This window comes from Onychostruthus taczanowskii, unplaced genomic scaffold (genome assembly GCF_017590055.1).
Source record: "Onychostruthus taczanowskii isolate IOZ18803 unplaced genomic scaffold, ASM1759005v1 scaffold10, whole genome shotgun sequence".
NCBI classification, from domain to species: domain Eukaryota; kingdom Metazoa; phylum Chordata; class Aves; order Passeriformes; family Passeridae; genus Onychostruthus; species Onychostruthus taczanowskii.
The window spans coordinates 5,878,871-5,894,020 of NW_024496526.1; the positions used below are offsets into that span (position 1 = coordinate 5,878,871).

The window sequence follows — 15,150 nt, forward strand, 5'->3', positions numbered from 1 at the left end:
GGGTCACTTGTAGTTTATAATATATAGTTGGATAAAATTGATGAAGTCGATAAAATCAAAAGCCATGGCTGGAACTGCTCTTATTTTCATAAATCTTTGCTTCTTTTAGTTCATAAAATGCTTGGCTCTCCCATCCTCAGGAATTTGGTTTTTCACTGTTGCTTTTTTATTAAGAAATAAAGCATTTATTCACATATTTTGAGTTTCTAAGAAGTGTTGATTATTGATGTCTGAGGCATATATGTTTATATCAGTGAAATTAAATAATGGTGTATTGTAACAAATACATCTCAAAAGGTTTTTAGCAAATCCACTGTTTCTTCTTCTGTCTTCCTCATGACAGTGTGCAATTAATTTATTTTCAATTTTAAAGACCTTTAATATTTTCAAGAGTGAAAAAAGCTTGAAAGAGAAGACATTTCTGGAACGCAGTGTTGTTCAAGAAACTTAATTTAAGAACATTAATTCTTTGTCTTCTAAACATGTGCATTTCAGGTTGACATGCTGAGTAGATGTCAGCCCTTTTGTATTCGTACAGAGGATAAATTTTGTTTTCTAAGATTTTCCAGGTATAGTGTGGGTTTTACTCCTGGAACCTGCCTTTCTTTTTCATGGTGTGTCTTTATCAGACAAAGTCATGGTAGCATTGAACAGCTTTTTAAGCTCTCAGGCAGTGGGGTTCTTTTGGTGGCCTTTCAGACCTTTCTTGAGAATTAGGTGGGCACATAATTTGAAATAATTGCTATTGCTTTTATTATTATTACATAAGAAGATTTATTCAAGGTCAGTTAAAGAAATGTTTTCAGTGGTTTTTTTATAGAGTTATCTAGATTTACATTTGGATTTCTTAACAGTATCTAATTAGAAACTGCCTTACTTGAGCTAATGCTGTCCAAGCAAACCTTTGAATCATTTCATGGTAAGAAAATTAACATAGAGAGTTACACTGAGATGTTACTAGAGTGATCTGTTTGCTCTAAGTTGGGAAATGTTGTCACGAGTAATGACTAGCTGCTCTGGCCTTTGCATGCTGAGTGGAACGTGGGTGCAGAGCATGAGACAGGGAAATAAATTTTTTTAACAGCCAGTTAAATAAAACAAGCAATTTTAACCTATAGGAAGCAGGCTTAGCTGTTTGTTCTCGGGATTTTACTTTGAAATTAGATGAAGGATTTTTTTTCTAAATTGTAGAAACATTTACATTTAACCTTTAAACATGGAATTATTACTGTGAAGGATATATTCTGTAATAAATCACATACATTATGTAGGTGCTGTTTTCTTAATCTTTATGCAGCACCAAGTTCAGCATTCTGAACACTATTGCTTATTGTTTAGGATTTTTGTGGGTGGTTTGTTTGGTTGGTTTTTGGTTTTCTGTTGTTGTTTGGGGTTTTTTTGTTGATTTGGGGGTTTTTTAAATAATTTTCATTACAGCTGTTCTCTTGGCATCATTTATTGCAGGATATTTTCAATCCACGAAACCCCATAAGAATTACCAGAAACTTAATAAAAGTAGATAATAAGAGTTAAAAAGGTTCAATCAAGTCATGAATTGAGAGAATTCTTAAAGGGCACTGCTTTGTCTTAGAATCCTTGCAAAATATTCTAGGGCTGCTCAGTTCTGGTGTGCACGGGGAGCTGAGAGCAGGGAGTTTGAGTGAGAGGGTGTCAGTCATTTGTATCTGCAAACTCCCTATCAAAAATTGGAGTCTCTGTTGCCAAAAATTCAGTCTTGCTTCAGTTATGCACTTATTCAGGTCTGTTAAATAATTTGTCAGGTGCTTTTAAATTGCATATGTTATTTGTGAGATATACCTTGCAGATTTGTTGATAGTTTTAGCCTCTTGGTCTGCAGCAGTATTTGTCAGTTTCGCTGAGAAATGTGTTCCCTGTACTCCTTGTCAAAATACAAAGCAAGGCTGTAGCTTCAGGTTATGTTTCTTTTTGGGCCAGAAATTACTTTTTAAATCCCCACCTGTATTCCCAAACAACACCTTTGTTCTTTCCCAGCTTCTGCAAGATTTTAGCCCTTCAGCTGTGGATGCCAAACAAATTCTGTCTTTGAAGGCTTTTCTGTACTGTATCTGAGCTAATATAATGTCATGGGGTTTTTTTAGTTGCATTATGTAATTTCATCCCTGCTACTCAGTTTTGGGTGTTTAGCTTTATTTTTTGTATTTGCTGTAACATTGCAGCTCATAAGACTTGGGGGCAGATAAAGTTTTCAGTTTCTGTTGCTACTCAAGTAGATGGGACTGCTTCCAACTTTTGGGAATGTCTCTGCAGGTACACCAAAATTAAATCTGAAAATGGCTTATTCTGTCAACTATCAGTGGCCTGTGCTGGGTGCAATAGAAGCATCTAGGCTGAGCAGACAGAGGTGAAATTTAAAATTCCAAAATTTCAAAGTTTTATGCATCTTCGTTCTCCTCTCCCATCTCCTCAGCTGCACTCTGGTGTGAGAAAATTATTTTAATATTGTTAGAAATCAGATATAAAGGACAAATTTGTAGGTATATTTCACAACAAATCTTAAATGTTAATTAAAAAAAAAAACTAAACCCTTATTGTTGGATTTAGAAGTGTTGACAGGAGAACTAAAATTGGCACAGCACTAAGAAGTTCAGTTCTGCAGTGTGGTAATTTTTTCTTTGAAATTTCTGCAAAGACAGGAAATTGGGGCAACAAACATGAGTGGGTGGGGACTCTGAGGTTAGAGCTGTTAATAAAATAATTGAGACGAAGCTTTGGTGATAAACGCTGCAGCTGTTTATCATGGTGGTAAGGTGATCTTCTGAAAGATCAGACCCTATCCACAATAAAAGGTGAGTGTTTTCTTGACATTGGATGTTTTCATAGGGAAGAACGTGATGATTTGCTCCTTTTGGAGTTGTGTTCCTTTGTTGTATCAATTGAGGAAGTTTACGTAAATAAAGTTACGGACTTCGGCTTAAGATACAAAGCAGTGGGGGTTTTTGAAGGAGTCAAAAATGTAACTTTTGGAAAAACTTGAATTTTTTTCCCCCGCCCTTGTATGTTCCTGTGTCTCTCTTTGTAATTTATCTAGTTTCACACAGGCGAGGATGGTCCACTTATACTGTTGTTGCATGTTAAATAAAGAAAAGCCCCCCCTCCAACTTTCTTACATTCCATTTGTTGCTTTTTCACTGAAGGTAAATGAGGGTCAGTAATTGCCTTTACGTGTCTGTCAGCAAATACTGTATCTGCAGTCCTGCACTTACCTAATTCAGCATTGATTATATTACATTCTTCTGCATTTTTCCCTCAGGCTTTTCTTTGGCTGGTAGTAGAATCCACCTCTTGGCAGAGCTGTTTCTTGGTGCTCATCTGCTGGCTGCAGACAGATGATTTGAGTGTCAGCAGGGTCCAGCTAATCAGAGCCCTGATCAATAAGAGAATAAAGAAAGGCTAGAATCAGACATGCATTTCAGTTCTGCTATTTCAGTTGCATGTTCCTTTACCTGTTCAGAACTGCTTGCATGTACATGTTTGTGAAGAAAGATAGCAAAGTGGTTTGAGTTGCTCACATTTCAAGCAAATTACGTAAATTGGAATTTTGGTTTAATTGATCTGATACCAAGCTAATTATTTTTCAAATCAAATTATTATTCCTTAAATACAGTGGAGCGTGCTAAGAAACTGGATGTGCTTCTCCTGACGAATTAATTGGTATTTTCCCTCTTTATAAATATCAATACACTATTAGATTTTTTCCCCCAGGTGAAATAACACCTGAAGTAGTATTATTTAGAATAGAAATTTCAGCTATTATTTAGAATAGCTGAAATTTGTCAGCTATTACTCAGTAAGATTTTAGAGCAGTAAAGCAGAATGCTATGCATGTTTAGGACTGCTTGGTGGGGTAAAAATAAAAGTAAACCCTTCACAAGAACACCACCACTCCATTAGTACTCCATTATTTCTGTCTATGAAGCTTATTCAATATAGTACTTGATTGGTTTTTGTTGTAGATTTTTTTGGTAATGTTAAGGACAATATTATCTGCTCAAGGTGGTGACTTGCATTGAGTTTTAAGTTCTCTGAGAAACAAAAATATATTGGTTAGCAGGTTTCCCGTTTTCAGAGTATGTAGTTTGTGTACAGGTAGTTCCTTAATTTCTCAAAGTTCCTTCTTTGTGGAGTCACTCTTTCAGTAAACCAGTAATAATGACGAAGATAGGGAACAGTTACCATGTGTCACAAGGACAGTGAAGGCAGAAATTATTTTTTGGTCTGGGTCTATGGAGCTGTACTGCTCGTACAATAGTATGTTATCACCTCATTGTGCCAAGCTGGAGAATTTAGTGATAGAATATGAAGGCAAATGGAAATGAAATTATCATGTCACAAAAGATTCAGTATCACTGCAGCTACAGGGTTGAATAATGATAGAGGAGGAATCTGAACTATGTAACACCATCAAAGCAGTAGAAGTAAAGTAAAAACCTAGCAAAAGAAAATATACAAGACATATATGGATTGTTTAAAACTATTTTTGTGGTTAGCTGAAGAATTTTCAGTTGAAAACAACAAACTGCGAAAGTCTTGGGTGTGTTTTTAGTTGCAGGATGACTGAACCGTCCAATGCAGCGCTAAGAAAAAAGCAACCACAGATGATTCATTTGCTGCTTTCCAATAATAAAGGGAAATGTTGTATTTCATGAGAGATCGCAAGCATAGTTCCATTTGTGCTTAAGAGGTGAAAGAAACAGCAGGAGATTGTAGGCATCCTGCAATGACTGGAGAATGGGAAGAAAAAGTTTTGTTCATGTCAAGAGAAGGCAACAAGTAGAAAACAGAATTCCTTTTGTATGAAAGCACTGCTAAGAATGACCTTTAACCTGAAAAACATTTCTGTCACAAAACCAGGTGAAGTTCTGTTACCCACAAAGAAGTTTAAATAGTTAAGTAATATTATTGCATCTGCCTGGCAAGTGACAAGGTGCGTTCTGGGAGAAAGAATGTGGTCTTGATGGAAATCCCTGATGTCTAAACAAAACTTTGTAACTCTGTTGCCATGTTGTTGATTACCTCACTTTCAGTTCTTCAAAGTCTTTGGGAGTGTTTTGGCCTAGTATTTTCACTGCTTTCTTTTTCCTGAGGTGGCTAAACAGTTGTGTTACTTAGAGGGGATTTTTTAACTTGTTTATTTGTTTGGTTTTGTTCTACATTTAATAAGTTCAGATCTCTCAGTGATTATGCTGTTTGAGTCAGATTGTCCTTGAGGCATTAAAAATCTAGTGAGTTTAGGGCTGTCTCCCTCACAGCCAACAGTAGTTTATTAGTATTTCAATGGCATTCTTTTCCAAGTGCCTTAAATGAAGTACAGTAGATGGAGAAAATATAGAACTGCCCATGTAAATACAGCTTTGCAGTTTTACATTTCCTTTATTACATATCATTTGGTTTCCTGTGATAGAACATCAGTTTCATTGTGGTGAGTTTTATATAATTTTGTTCTTACATTATACAATTTTTGGTTAGTCATTTGGCTTTCTTCTTCTAGATCCCCCAGTAAACCCCTGGCACGGAAAGTAATGAGTGGGATGGATTGGGAAGTGGTGAGTAGGAACTCGCTGTCTGACGATAGGCTGGAAACACAGAGCCTCCCATCACGGTCCCCTCCTGGAACCCCAAATCAGTGAGTAGCATCAAATCTTCTCTCCCTACAAGTGACTCTCTGCCTCTAATGTGTGTGACCTACTTGCGTAATAAAGGGATTCCTGTGTTATTTAGACAAATAGCTTCAAAAAATGTGTGCTGAATGATTCTCTGTAACACTTAGCTTCAGATTCAAAAACAGTTTTTTTAGGTGCTTCTCACTTGACCTATAAAATGTGTAGGATGTATCACACTACCCTAAATTTGAGAGTTTGAGTTTCCTCAAGCGCAGTTAAAACTAAGTTATTGATTTGGTTTAAAAAGACCCTGATGATAAAATCTGTGTGATATTTTAAAAATAATATATTTCATTTAATACCACTTTTTTAAACATTGGGGAAAATTACTTTATTGGAAATCCTTGCAGATTTATTCCTATCAATTTTTCTGCCTTTCCTTTCAATGTTCACTTTTCATATGATAGATCCTTCTGAATTAAGTTAGTGAAAAAACATTGCTGATTTCTTTTGGAAGGTTACCAATTTTATCAGTGTGCTGAAACTTGCTTAAGAATCAGTATTATTCAATTTTGTATTACATAGACATCAAGATTTTAAGATTCTACAGCATATTATTCACAAGATCAATGTGGTAAATACCTGTAGCATTTAAAAATTACTGAAAAATTGTGTAATAATGATGCTTAAAGCACAACAAACTTAATCATATATGTTTAAAAGAATTGTAATATTGTCGTGCTAGTTTTCAAATGGGAAAATACTGGATTCCAGAGATTATAGGACTCTCAGTGCAAAGCTTATGATTCTTCTAGGGGAAGATGCAGGGGATAAATTGTTCATCTTAATGGATTCAGGTTAAGTTCTGCCATGAACAGAGTCAAGATTTGTCTTCTTAGGAATCCATTGCTCTTCTTGCTGACTGGGCTGGCAGCTTGTTCATTGGAGCATAATTGTTTCAGGCTTCTTTAATTAAAACTGAATAAATTTTTTAAACAGCCCTTAGTGTTTATTAAAATAATTTTTGAACACTTATAAAATGAAATACATGTTGATCTGACAGCATGTACTTGTTTCAGTGATTTTTGAAATTTTAATAAAAATATGTGTATGAACATGTGCTTGCACTGAGAGGAAATAATTTGTTTAGCATCCCATTTTAGTGGGTGGTATCAGAAATGTAGATTAACAATAATATTCCTGTCACATTGCACTGCTCTGCTTTCTCTCTTAGTCGCAACTCTGCCTTCACTCAAGAAGGAGCCCGATTACGACCCTCATCAGTTGGACATTTAGTGGATCATGTGGTTCACACCTCCCCCAGTGAAGTATTTGTAAATCACAGATCTCCATCCTCCACCCAGGCCAACAGCATCATCCTGGAATCATCCCCGTAAGTTCTGCTCTTATCACGCCACTGTGGCATGCAGGGCTGCAGAAGAGAAGTGAGAGTTCTTGGCCTTGAAGAATATATTGTTACATGTGGGGTCAGGGAGAGCCAGGCAGTCTAATAAAAAGGTGGTTGTTATTTAGGGGTATTAGTGCAGGTCTTACTGTGAGAAAGAGCTAATGGTACAGAACTGAAGACCTGTGTCTGACATACTCCCGGTTCAGGATTACAATGCCATCCCCACCACACCAAGCTGTGGGTTTGCTGTAATGTGACCATCAGTGTCTGGATGTGGAATCAAAAGTTGGGTTTTTGATAGAATTGAAGAAATTTTTAATTCCCACAAGTCTGGAAATATTGCTTTTTGTCAAGGCATAGAAGTGATCTTTACAAACTATGTAGTCAAAATACCTTTTTGGCACCTGGGCATTTGGGCATTGCTAGTGTATTTGGTATATTGTTACACAGTTTATTCTTTTAAGCTGACACTGTCAGGCTTTTTTTTTTTTTTTTTTGATAATGCTGAATATTCTTTATATGGTGTATACGGTAAGCTTACTTACCATAGGATACAATGGGCAAAAGAATTATTGTGTATTGGGTCCAGAAGGAAGACAAACAAAAAAACTGAAATACTCAATAAATTGTGTCAGAGTACAGATTAATTGGGGAAAAATACTTCAATATATACCATTTTATCACTGCCAGTACCCTCTTAGTATAGTTGAACATGTAATGCCAGATAGGCTCTCATAGTTTTGTATAATAATCTCTGTTAGCAGGGAAATTGAACAAACTGTTTCAAAATCAATTGAGAACTGTAAAGCAGCACATACCTAATAACATGTTTATAAACAAATTGTATGTCTCAGGAAAAAAATACTCTGGGAAACTATTTAAATACAGTTTTAAAATCTTGCTTAGACTGACTGTACTTTCAGTTTTAACAACTAAGTGTAGTTTTTAGGAGGGAAGTAGAATGCAAAATTCTTAAAGTTTTATAAAATAGCACATGATGTTTTTACAATAGACTACAACAGTTACAGTTTGACCCTCAGCTAGTTACTTAACTTTCAGGGTTATGTAATATTAATTTGACCTAGTCATGTAAATTATCCTTTTTTTGGTGGGCTTTTTAACGTTCACGTGCCAAAAGACTCTCAGAACTGGAACGGATGAGAATCTTTTCTCATATTACAGTTTTCTTGTCCAAAAGCCACACAGGATCAGGTTCCTTCTATTCTAAGACTTCCATCTGAAGTCAGAAATGAGAAAACCTTACTAAATGACACGATACCATGAAGAAAGCACAATTTTTAAATACTCTTTTTTATTCATATGCCTTTACTTGAAGTTGTAGGAGTTCTTCCTGAGTGTTCTTAGGATTTGTTTATTTAGTACTTGATTTCTTTAGTAAGTCACCATAGAAATTAGTCTTAGAAAGAGAGGAAGTGGTTTTGTACAACTATGGTTGTTCTTTTTCATATTCTTGCACTTTTTATGCCCAAGCAGAAAAAGTATTGCTCTTCCATCACTAAGTGTTAGGGGTTCCATTTTTGGGGTTTTTTTTCCTCTTCTTGGAAGCTTGAAACTAAAATTTAATATCTCAGTATAGCTCTCTAGTGTAGGATACTTCTAAGAATGAGGACGTTGACTTTCAAAAATATATGAATCCCATTAAGGTCTTTTGAAGGTTTAAACTGATGTTGTTGATTCAAGTTTTGCCATTTATGAAGGAAAATAGTAGACATGAAGTTCATAGTAGCTATATAATTTTAAGCTATACTATTCTACAGTTCAAAAAGCTATTTCTTAATCAATTTGACCTTTCTGGCTGAAAAGACTTGAGTAGTCCATGTGCTAATTTGGCAGAAAGTCTTATTTATTGATCAAATTTATAGTGTGAAAAAGAGGGGCTAACCTGACTGGCAGTAGGTTTGGTGATCTTTCTGAGTTTGGAATCAACATAGCAAAAGAAATTAACAATTTCCATGCAGTCCAGAAGGATATTATAGCTTAGCTAATATAACCTTTAATTGCGCATCTTTTCTCCATCTGCACATCCTATTCAACACTAAATGCTGTGCAGTCCAGAAGGATATTATAGCATAGCTAATATAACCTTTAAGCGCATCTTTTCTCCATCTGCACATCCTATTCGAGAGATAGTGCTCGTAGTTCCCTTAGCTAATTATAACCTCAAATTCCAAAAGCACGTGATAAGTGTTTAGTTTAATACATTTATGGGGGTGTGTATGGAACTTTTGCTAAATATATTAAAAAGATCAGACCGGATATCTGTAACAAAAATACCCGAAGCTTGCCAGTGCCAGGGTTTGTATGTTATTTTATTATGATGTAAATTGCTGAATTCAGTAACAGAGAGCTGCTTTGCCTGCAAAATAGGCTGCTTTCACTGCCATTGTCTGAGCATTCATAAGGAAATTCAAAGCTGACTGGGCAAATATAAAGCACTGAAGTTTATGCCCGAGGCTTGATTGTTAGTTCTCACAATTCATTATGCTAATATATTACAGAACTTGCATTGCTGCTTGTAAAATGCTCATTTAAGTAACTTTTCAAATCTTTTCTTTAAGTTTATGTGTTCGGTAGGAATTTACTTGTGTTTGTTGGCATGTATGTACAGACATCTAGTCAAACATCAGATCCGTCTTCTGCTTTTATCAGAGTAACTTCTTTTGTGTTTCTATTCGTGTTTTCTGTTCCTTTTTTTCTTTGGTTAAAACTCTCAGGAGTAATTGTTTTCAGGAAAATACATAACTTAAAAGGCTGAGTAATCTGTGCTGGCCAGACTTGAATGAATGAATGCAAAGGCAGCTAAAAATCTCTGGGTGACCTTTGTAAGTCGATGTCTAAATAGTTTATAGCTGCCTTGCAGATTTGTTTTGCAAATGTTGACAATCATCATATTTTTCTCTCCACAAAAATGAATTTAGAAAAGCTGCTTATCTTGAAAAATGAAATGTGCTCTTTTTTCTGTTGCTTGCACTGAGAAGTGTTAAGAAGTACTATTTTTCTTCCCAACTGTGTTTTGAACATAAGGTTCTTCAGACATCAGACTGAATAATTAGTACTTTTTTTTTTCTTGTAACACTTCATGAAAAAAATATTTTCTGAAAGTTGAAATAAAGCAGAAAAATAGAGGAAAATATTGTTGGGATCTTTTAGAATGTTCTGCTTTCTTTCATACACTGACAAAAATGTTACCAGTTTTGTTTTCTAAGAATATTGACTAATTTTTTATAAACTGAAGCAGAAAATGTTTGGCATTTCAAAGTGAAGTGTTCTATTTCCCAGTTCTCGTGCTTTTTGAAAGAGGTTCATCTTTTCTTTTTTTGAAATCAGTGTACTCAATTTTGCTGAGATTTTTATTTTTGAACATGTATCTGGGATCTGCCTTTCTTGAATTGCATAGAGACAAATTTTATGGTATAGGGTTTGATGTGTGCCTTAGGTTTTCAAATTTGCTACTTGAAACCTTGTGCAGTCTCTTACTGAGAGTCTTGCCCTGCTAACAGTTCACTGAGGCACGACTACTAAATACAGTGGAGCTGCTCATGTGGCTACCTGTGTGTTTTGGAGGGAGTTTTGTGATGAGTTACCACTATAGCTTGCTGATAATGAAAGGAGCAGTATCCTCCTTTTGCCTCTGGGAGTGTCCTTCCCTCTCTGCATGGTGGCCAGCCCTGAAATAAAATAGAGGACCCAGGTTGGTCCAAAAAGTTGTTTTGGTTGCTTGGTGTAAGCTGCCTTAGCCAAGGGAGGAGGACCAGTTCTTCGAGGAAGCAGCCAGGGATGTGGGTGAAAGAACAGACACCCCTATTTTTGGTGGTAGTATTCTCTTCAGATTTAGCTATAACCTGTAAGTTCATTCTTGATGGTTTATGGATCTGGTATCAGTGGGCTGTTGTCTGAAATCGTTAAATGACTTAATAGCACCTTTTAATGGGGTGCTTGTGGAGGATGACATATCCTGCTGGTATTTAGAAACTGGCATTCAAACCAAGTTAATGGGAACTGTGAGCTCGCTGCCCTTTTGAGCCTTTCCAAATGTTCTTCTTAATTCTTAAATATAAATCCATATAATGAAAGATGAATCATATATTTATGTAATATGAACTACAGAGTTTTTTTTATTCCAAGAGGACTAACAAAAGGAAATTCTCCATATTATGCAAAAACACAGAGAACATTTTTATTAGTCTACAATGAAGTGCTTGCAGATCAGAAGTAGTGGGTTAAGCATGCTAAAACCATTTTTTAAGAATGTCAGGTAAAACATGAACTTGCTGATTCTGTGTACAGTTACTTGTCAAGAAAAATGCTGCAACAGGTGCAAACATAAGCTGCCAATATACTCTACTGCACTACATTTTTGAGGTTCTAAAAATACATAAAATAACCATCTCTCAAACTCTTGAGTTTCTTCTAACATTTTCAGTTTATTTGCAACCCTGAAAGAGCTGTCAATATCTCATGATTGTTCCACTTCATATTTCTATTTTGTTATTTAGATCTCAAGAGACTCCTTTAGATGGGCAGCCTCCAGCGTTACCACCCAAACAATTTAAAAAGAACAGTTGGAACCAAATTCATCATTCACACTCACAGCAAGAACTGGATAACCATATTAATGAAACATTTGATGTCCCTGCATCACCTGAAAAATCCACTGTAAGTTTTGTGATCCAGTTGAACCATTCTGCTTTTAATCAGAATGATTGTCCTATTTTACATGAGCTTGGTTCTGAAGCATTTCAGAGCTGCTGTGTTTGTGCATTACCTTGCAGCATTACTGTCCCTTCACTGGCTCCAGCTGGCTTTACTCCAGCTGCTGGAGTAGTGCTTTGTCAATTGACAACAAACCACTACATTGGGATGGTTATGCAAACCTTTTGAGCGTTAGCTTTTCAGCACATGCAGAAATTTCTGCCCAACCTCTTCTTTGAGAACTCATTTGCCATCAATTTTAAAGAAGATATTGCAGGTGTTTAATCTAGCTTTAGCTAAAAAACTAAACCTGAAAATGCCTACCAGCTTCTATAGTAGTTTTATCAAGAGAAGCTTCTTGAGTCTGTGGTTGCATTTCTTCAGAATTTCCAAGAAAGAGAGTATCAAGAGGCCTGTGATAGCAAATACAAAAATATGAGCAGAAGTTCTTTTTCCATAATCAAGCATGTGTGAGATGACTACGATAGTCAGTTGATTGTCTTACTGAGGAGAGATCTCCCTGATCACTTCTGTGATTTTTGTCCTTCCAGAAGTTTTCCAATGGTTCTAGATTTTATATTGATGTGAACAGTAAATAGGACAAAAAAACGTGTTGCAGGAAGGGAAAACATCCAGATAGATAAAATACTGTGTAAACAGTTTTGTCAACCTCAGGCATTCAAAATTGTGAGTCACCTCCCTGTACTGATATTTAGAAATGCCTTAGTTTGGGTTTTTTTTGCATCCTGAACTGTAAACCTATGGTGTTCTGTTCTCTCAGGCCTTACAACAAAGTTAAGATTCCCTTAAAGCCCCTGTTTCATTTCATAGCTGGGGTTTTAATAAAAGACTCAAAAGTGAAAGTTTTAAGTTTTTGAGTGTTTTGGGAATGTTGTAAAATTTTTTGTTATAATTAAATAATGAAACAGAATTCGTAACAGCTTTGTCTTCAGGAAGTGCTTACCTGAGTCACATTAAAGTACTGTTCTGTTTTGAAAGATAACTCTCTTTAGTCATCAAGTTTTTCTTCCTTGTGTTGTTATCTTTACTAAATTGACAAAAATAACTTTCACTTGTTTTTTTAACTCCTTTTAGTTCTGCAAAACCAACACAGCTGTGTGAATGAGACTGTTTTTTCTCTGTGCATTGTCAGTGTGATGTTTGCTATGCTTCAGTGGGACACATTTATGCAGTCTTGCTGAAGGCAGTGCACTGTTGTAATTGAACATCTAATTCGGTCTGCTGATGATTTTTTATTTTGGGGATTGAAGAAGAAGGAACATAGCATGATTGAAATTTTTGGAATGTTGTTTTGTTTCAAAATTCCTTTTCTGACCAGAATTCTGGTTCCTGCACTGCTAAAGTCTTCTGCTGTTCCATCTCAAATATTTTAGAGAAAACCCCTCACCATTTTGACTTCATAAAGCTATTGGATTTCCTTGGTTTGTTGCTTGTATGGAGGGTCTGTGTTGAAAGGTAGTAGAACACATAGAGGAATGACAACTTTTTACTCCATCTGCAATCCCTAAGTGTCCAGTCTGAGAATGTCAGAAGTACTTTAAAGTACTTGAAACATGTGTGGTCAAAGTCCCTTCAGTCAAACACATTAATGATGGCATACAGTGCTCTCTGCACGTTTGCATTATAAACTTCTGCTCAAAACAGCATGTTAAAGCAGGAAATTAGCATTTCCTTTCTGTCTGGGGAATGCAGTGGTACAAAAGCTGCTAAATGCTGCAGGTGAGCACTTGGTGTTCATTCTGTCTGATCTCCCACACCAGTGAGCATAGGCTGAAATGACTGGCATATGATCAGGCTTCCTAAGACCTTTCCTTTTCATTAATATTTCTTGTGCCATTACTTGCCCAAATTTTTCACTTTTTCATTACTATGAATGCATTTGGCGAATTTTGTTTTGTTTTAACCAAGAACAGAAGACACCTGCAGCTGAGTTAACTTCTAGTGAGCCAAGTTGTGCATACTTCTTTAGCCTAGTGAAACTCCAGGTTCTGAACTTTCTAACATAAAAAAATATTTGCTTTTTTAAGTTTGGTGTTTATCTTTCTGAGTATGAGGCTTCTGCTTTGCTGTAACTGGTAACATTGAAACACATTTCTTTATTACTTTGCATTCTCACTGTAGGAACTATAGAAATACTAGATAATGTTCTGTCTGTGAAATAAATATAGATGGGAACCAGCTAATAATCACTTAAATGGCACTAAGTTGTTTTTTTCAGATTAAAAAGGTAGCTAGTATTCCTCAGTTTATTGGCATTTCCTTTAACAGTGTTGTCATCCAAATAAAACCAAGAAGAAAGAATCTAAAATTTTCAGAGGTGAATCAGTGCAGAGCATATGTCACAGCTCATACTCCACCAGACTGGAAATGGAGTAAGGGATAGGGAATCAGGAATTCCTTGCTTCCTACCTGGCATATTGCAGTTAATAGAAACAAAAGGACATCTTCAATTATCTTCCTTTCATTGTATTACATTCTTATTGCAGCTCTTCACTGTGGTAGTAATTAAAATTAATTTAAGAAATTTCCAGTTGATAAGCTGTTTTTATTATTGTTTTGAAGCCAGTTAGTCTTTTCTAATATTCTTTCTTACTTTGAGCTTGCTTCAACAGAACAGGCCTTTTAAATCAGTTATTTCCAAGACTCTTAAATGTGTAATTTTTTCCTTTTATGCAAACCCAAGATGTTTCTGTTCTTGCTTGATATTTTCTCAAGTGTCCAGGAGCAGTTATTTGATAAGGAAACTGCAGAATTATTAAACACAATATCCTCAAAATCTAACTGTGAACAAAATATATACTAATATAATATAATTTTTGTCTATTAGCCCAATGGTGGTGTCCCCCATGACAATCTTGTTATGATCAGAATGAAACCAGATGAAAACGGAAGGTTTGGCTTCAATGTAAAGGTAACAGTACATCTATTCCTTTTACGTTTATTAAGGTTATTTTCTGACATTTGGGATTTCTTACTAATTTAATTTGTTTTTAAAGGGTGGATATGATCAGAAGATGCCGGTAATAGTGTCCAGGGTAGCTCCAGGAACACCTGTAAGTTATCAAAAAAGCAGACTTGGTAGCAATATCTGTGTATCTTGAAGTAGGCAGTGAAAATGATAAATTATTTTCTAGCTGCCTATGAAAATTAGGTTTTGCTATAGCATTATCAGAATAAAGCAAATTACATGCAGTAAGAATTTGATGGGGCTGTATAAGATATTTTTTAAAGTTCTTCAATCCTCAAAAGTATTTTTTTCCTGCTGAAACAAAGTTTAATTTCTGAAAATTACAAGGCGTTACAGATGCTCAGTATGCACTGGTACTTGAGCTGTGCCATCCTAAAAATACTTCTACTTTATTGCTT

General features: G+C 35.6%; 1 protein-coding gene across 5 annotated transcripts in view; it reads left to right on the forward strand.

The window, feature by feature from the left end:
• PTPN4 (protein tyrosine phosphatase non-receptor type 4) overlaps positions 1-15,150 on the forward strand; it is a 103,775-nt gene that overhangs the window by 73,036 nt on the left and 15,589 nt on the right. For all 5 annotated transcript variants that reach the window (XM_041404377.1, XM_041404359.1, XM_041404351.1 and 2 more), the window contains exons 14-18: positions 5,531-5,665; positions 6,877-7,035; positions 11,568-11,727; positions 14,612-14,695; positions 14,781-14,837. In XM_041404377.1, coding sequence (XP_041260311.1) covers positions 5,531-5,665; positions 6,877-7,035; positions 11,568-11,727; positions 14,612-14,695; positions 14,781-14,837 — 595 coding nt within the window. The remainder of the gene's footprint in view (positions 1-5,530; positions 5,666-6,876; positions 7,036-11,567; positions 11,728-14,611; positions 14,696-14,780; positions 14,838-15,150) is intronic.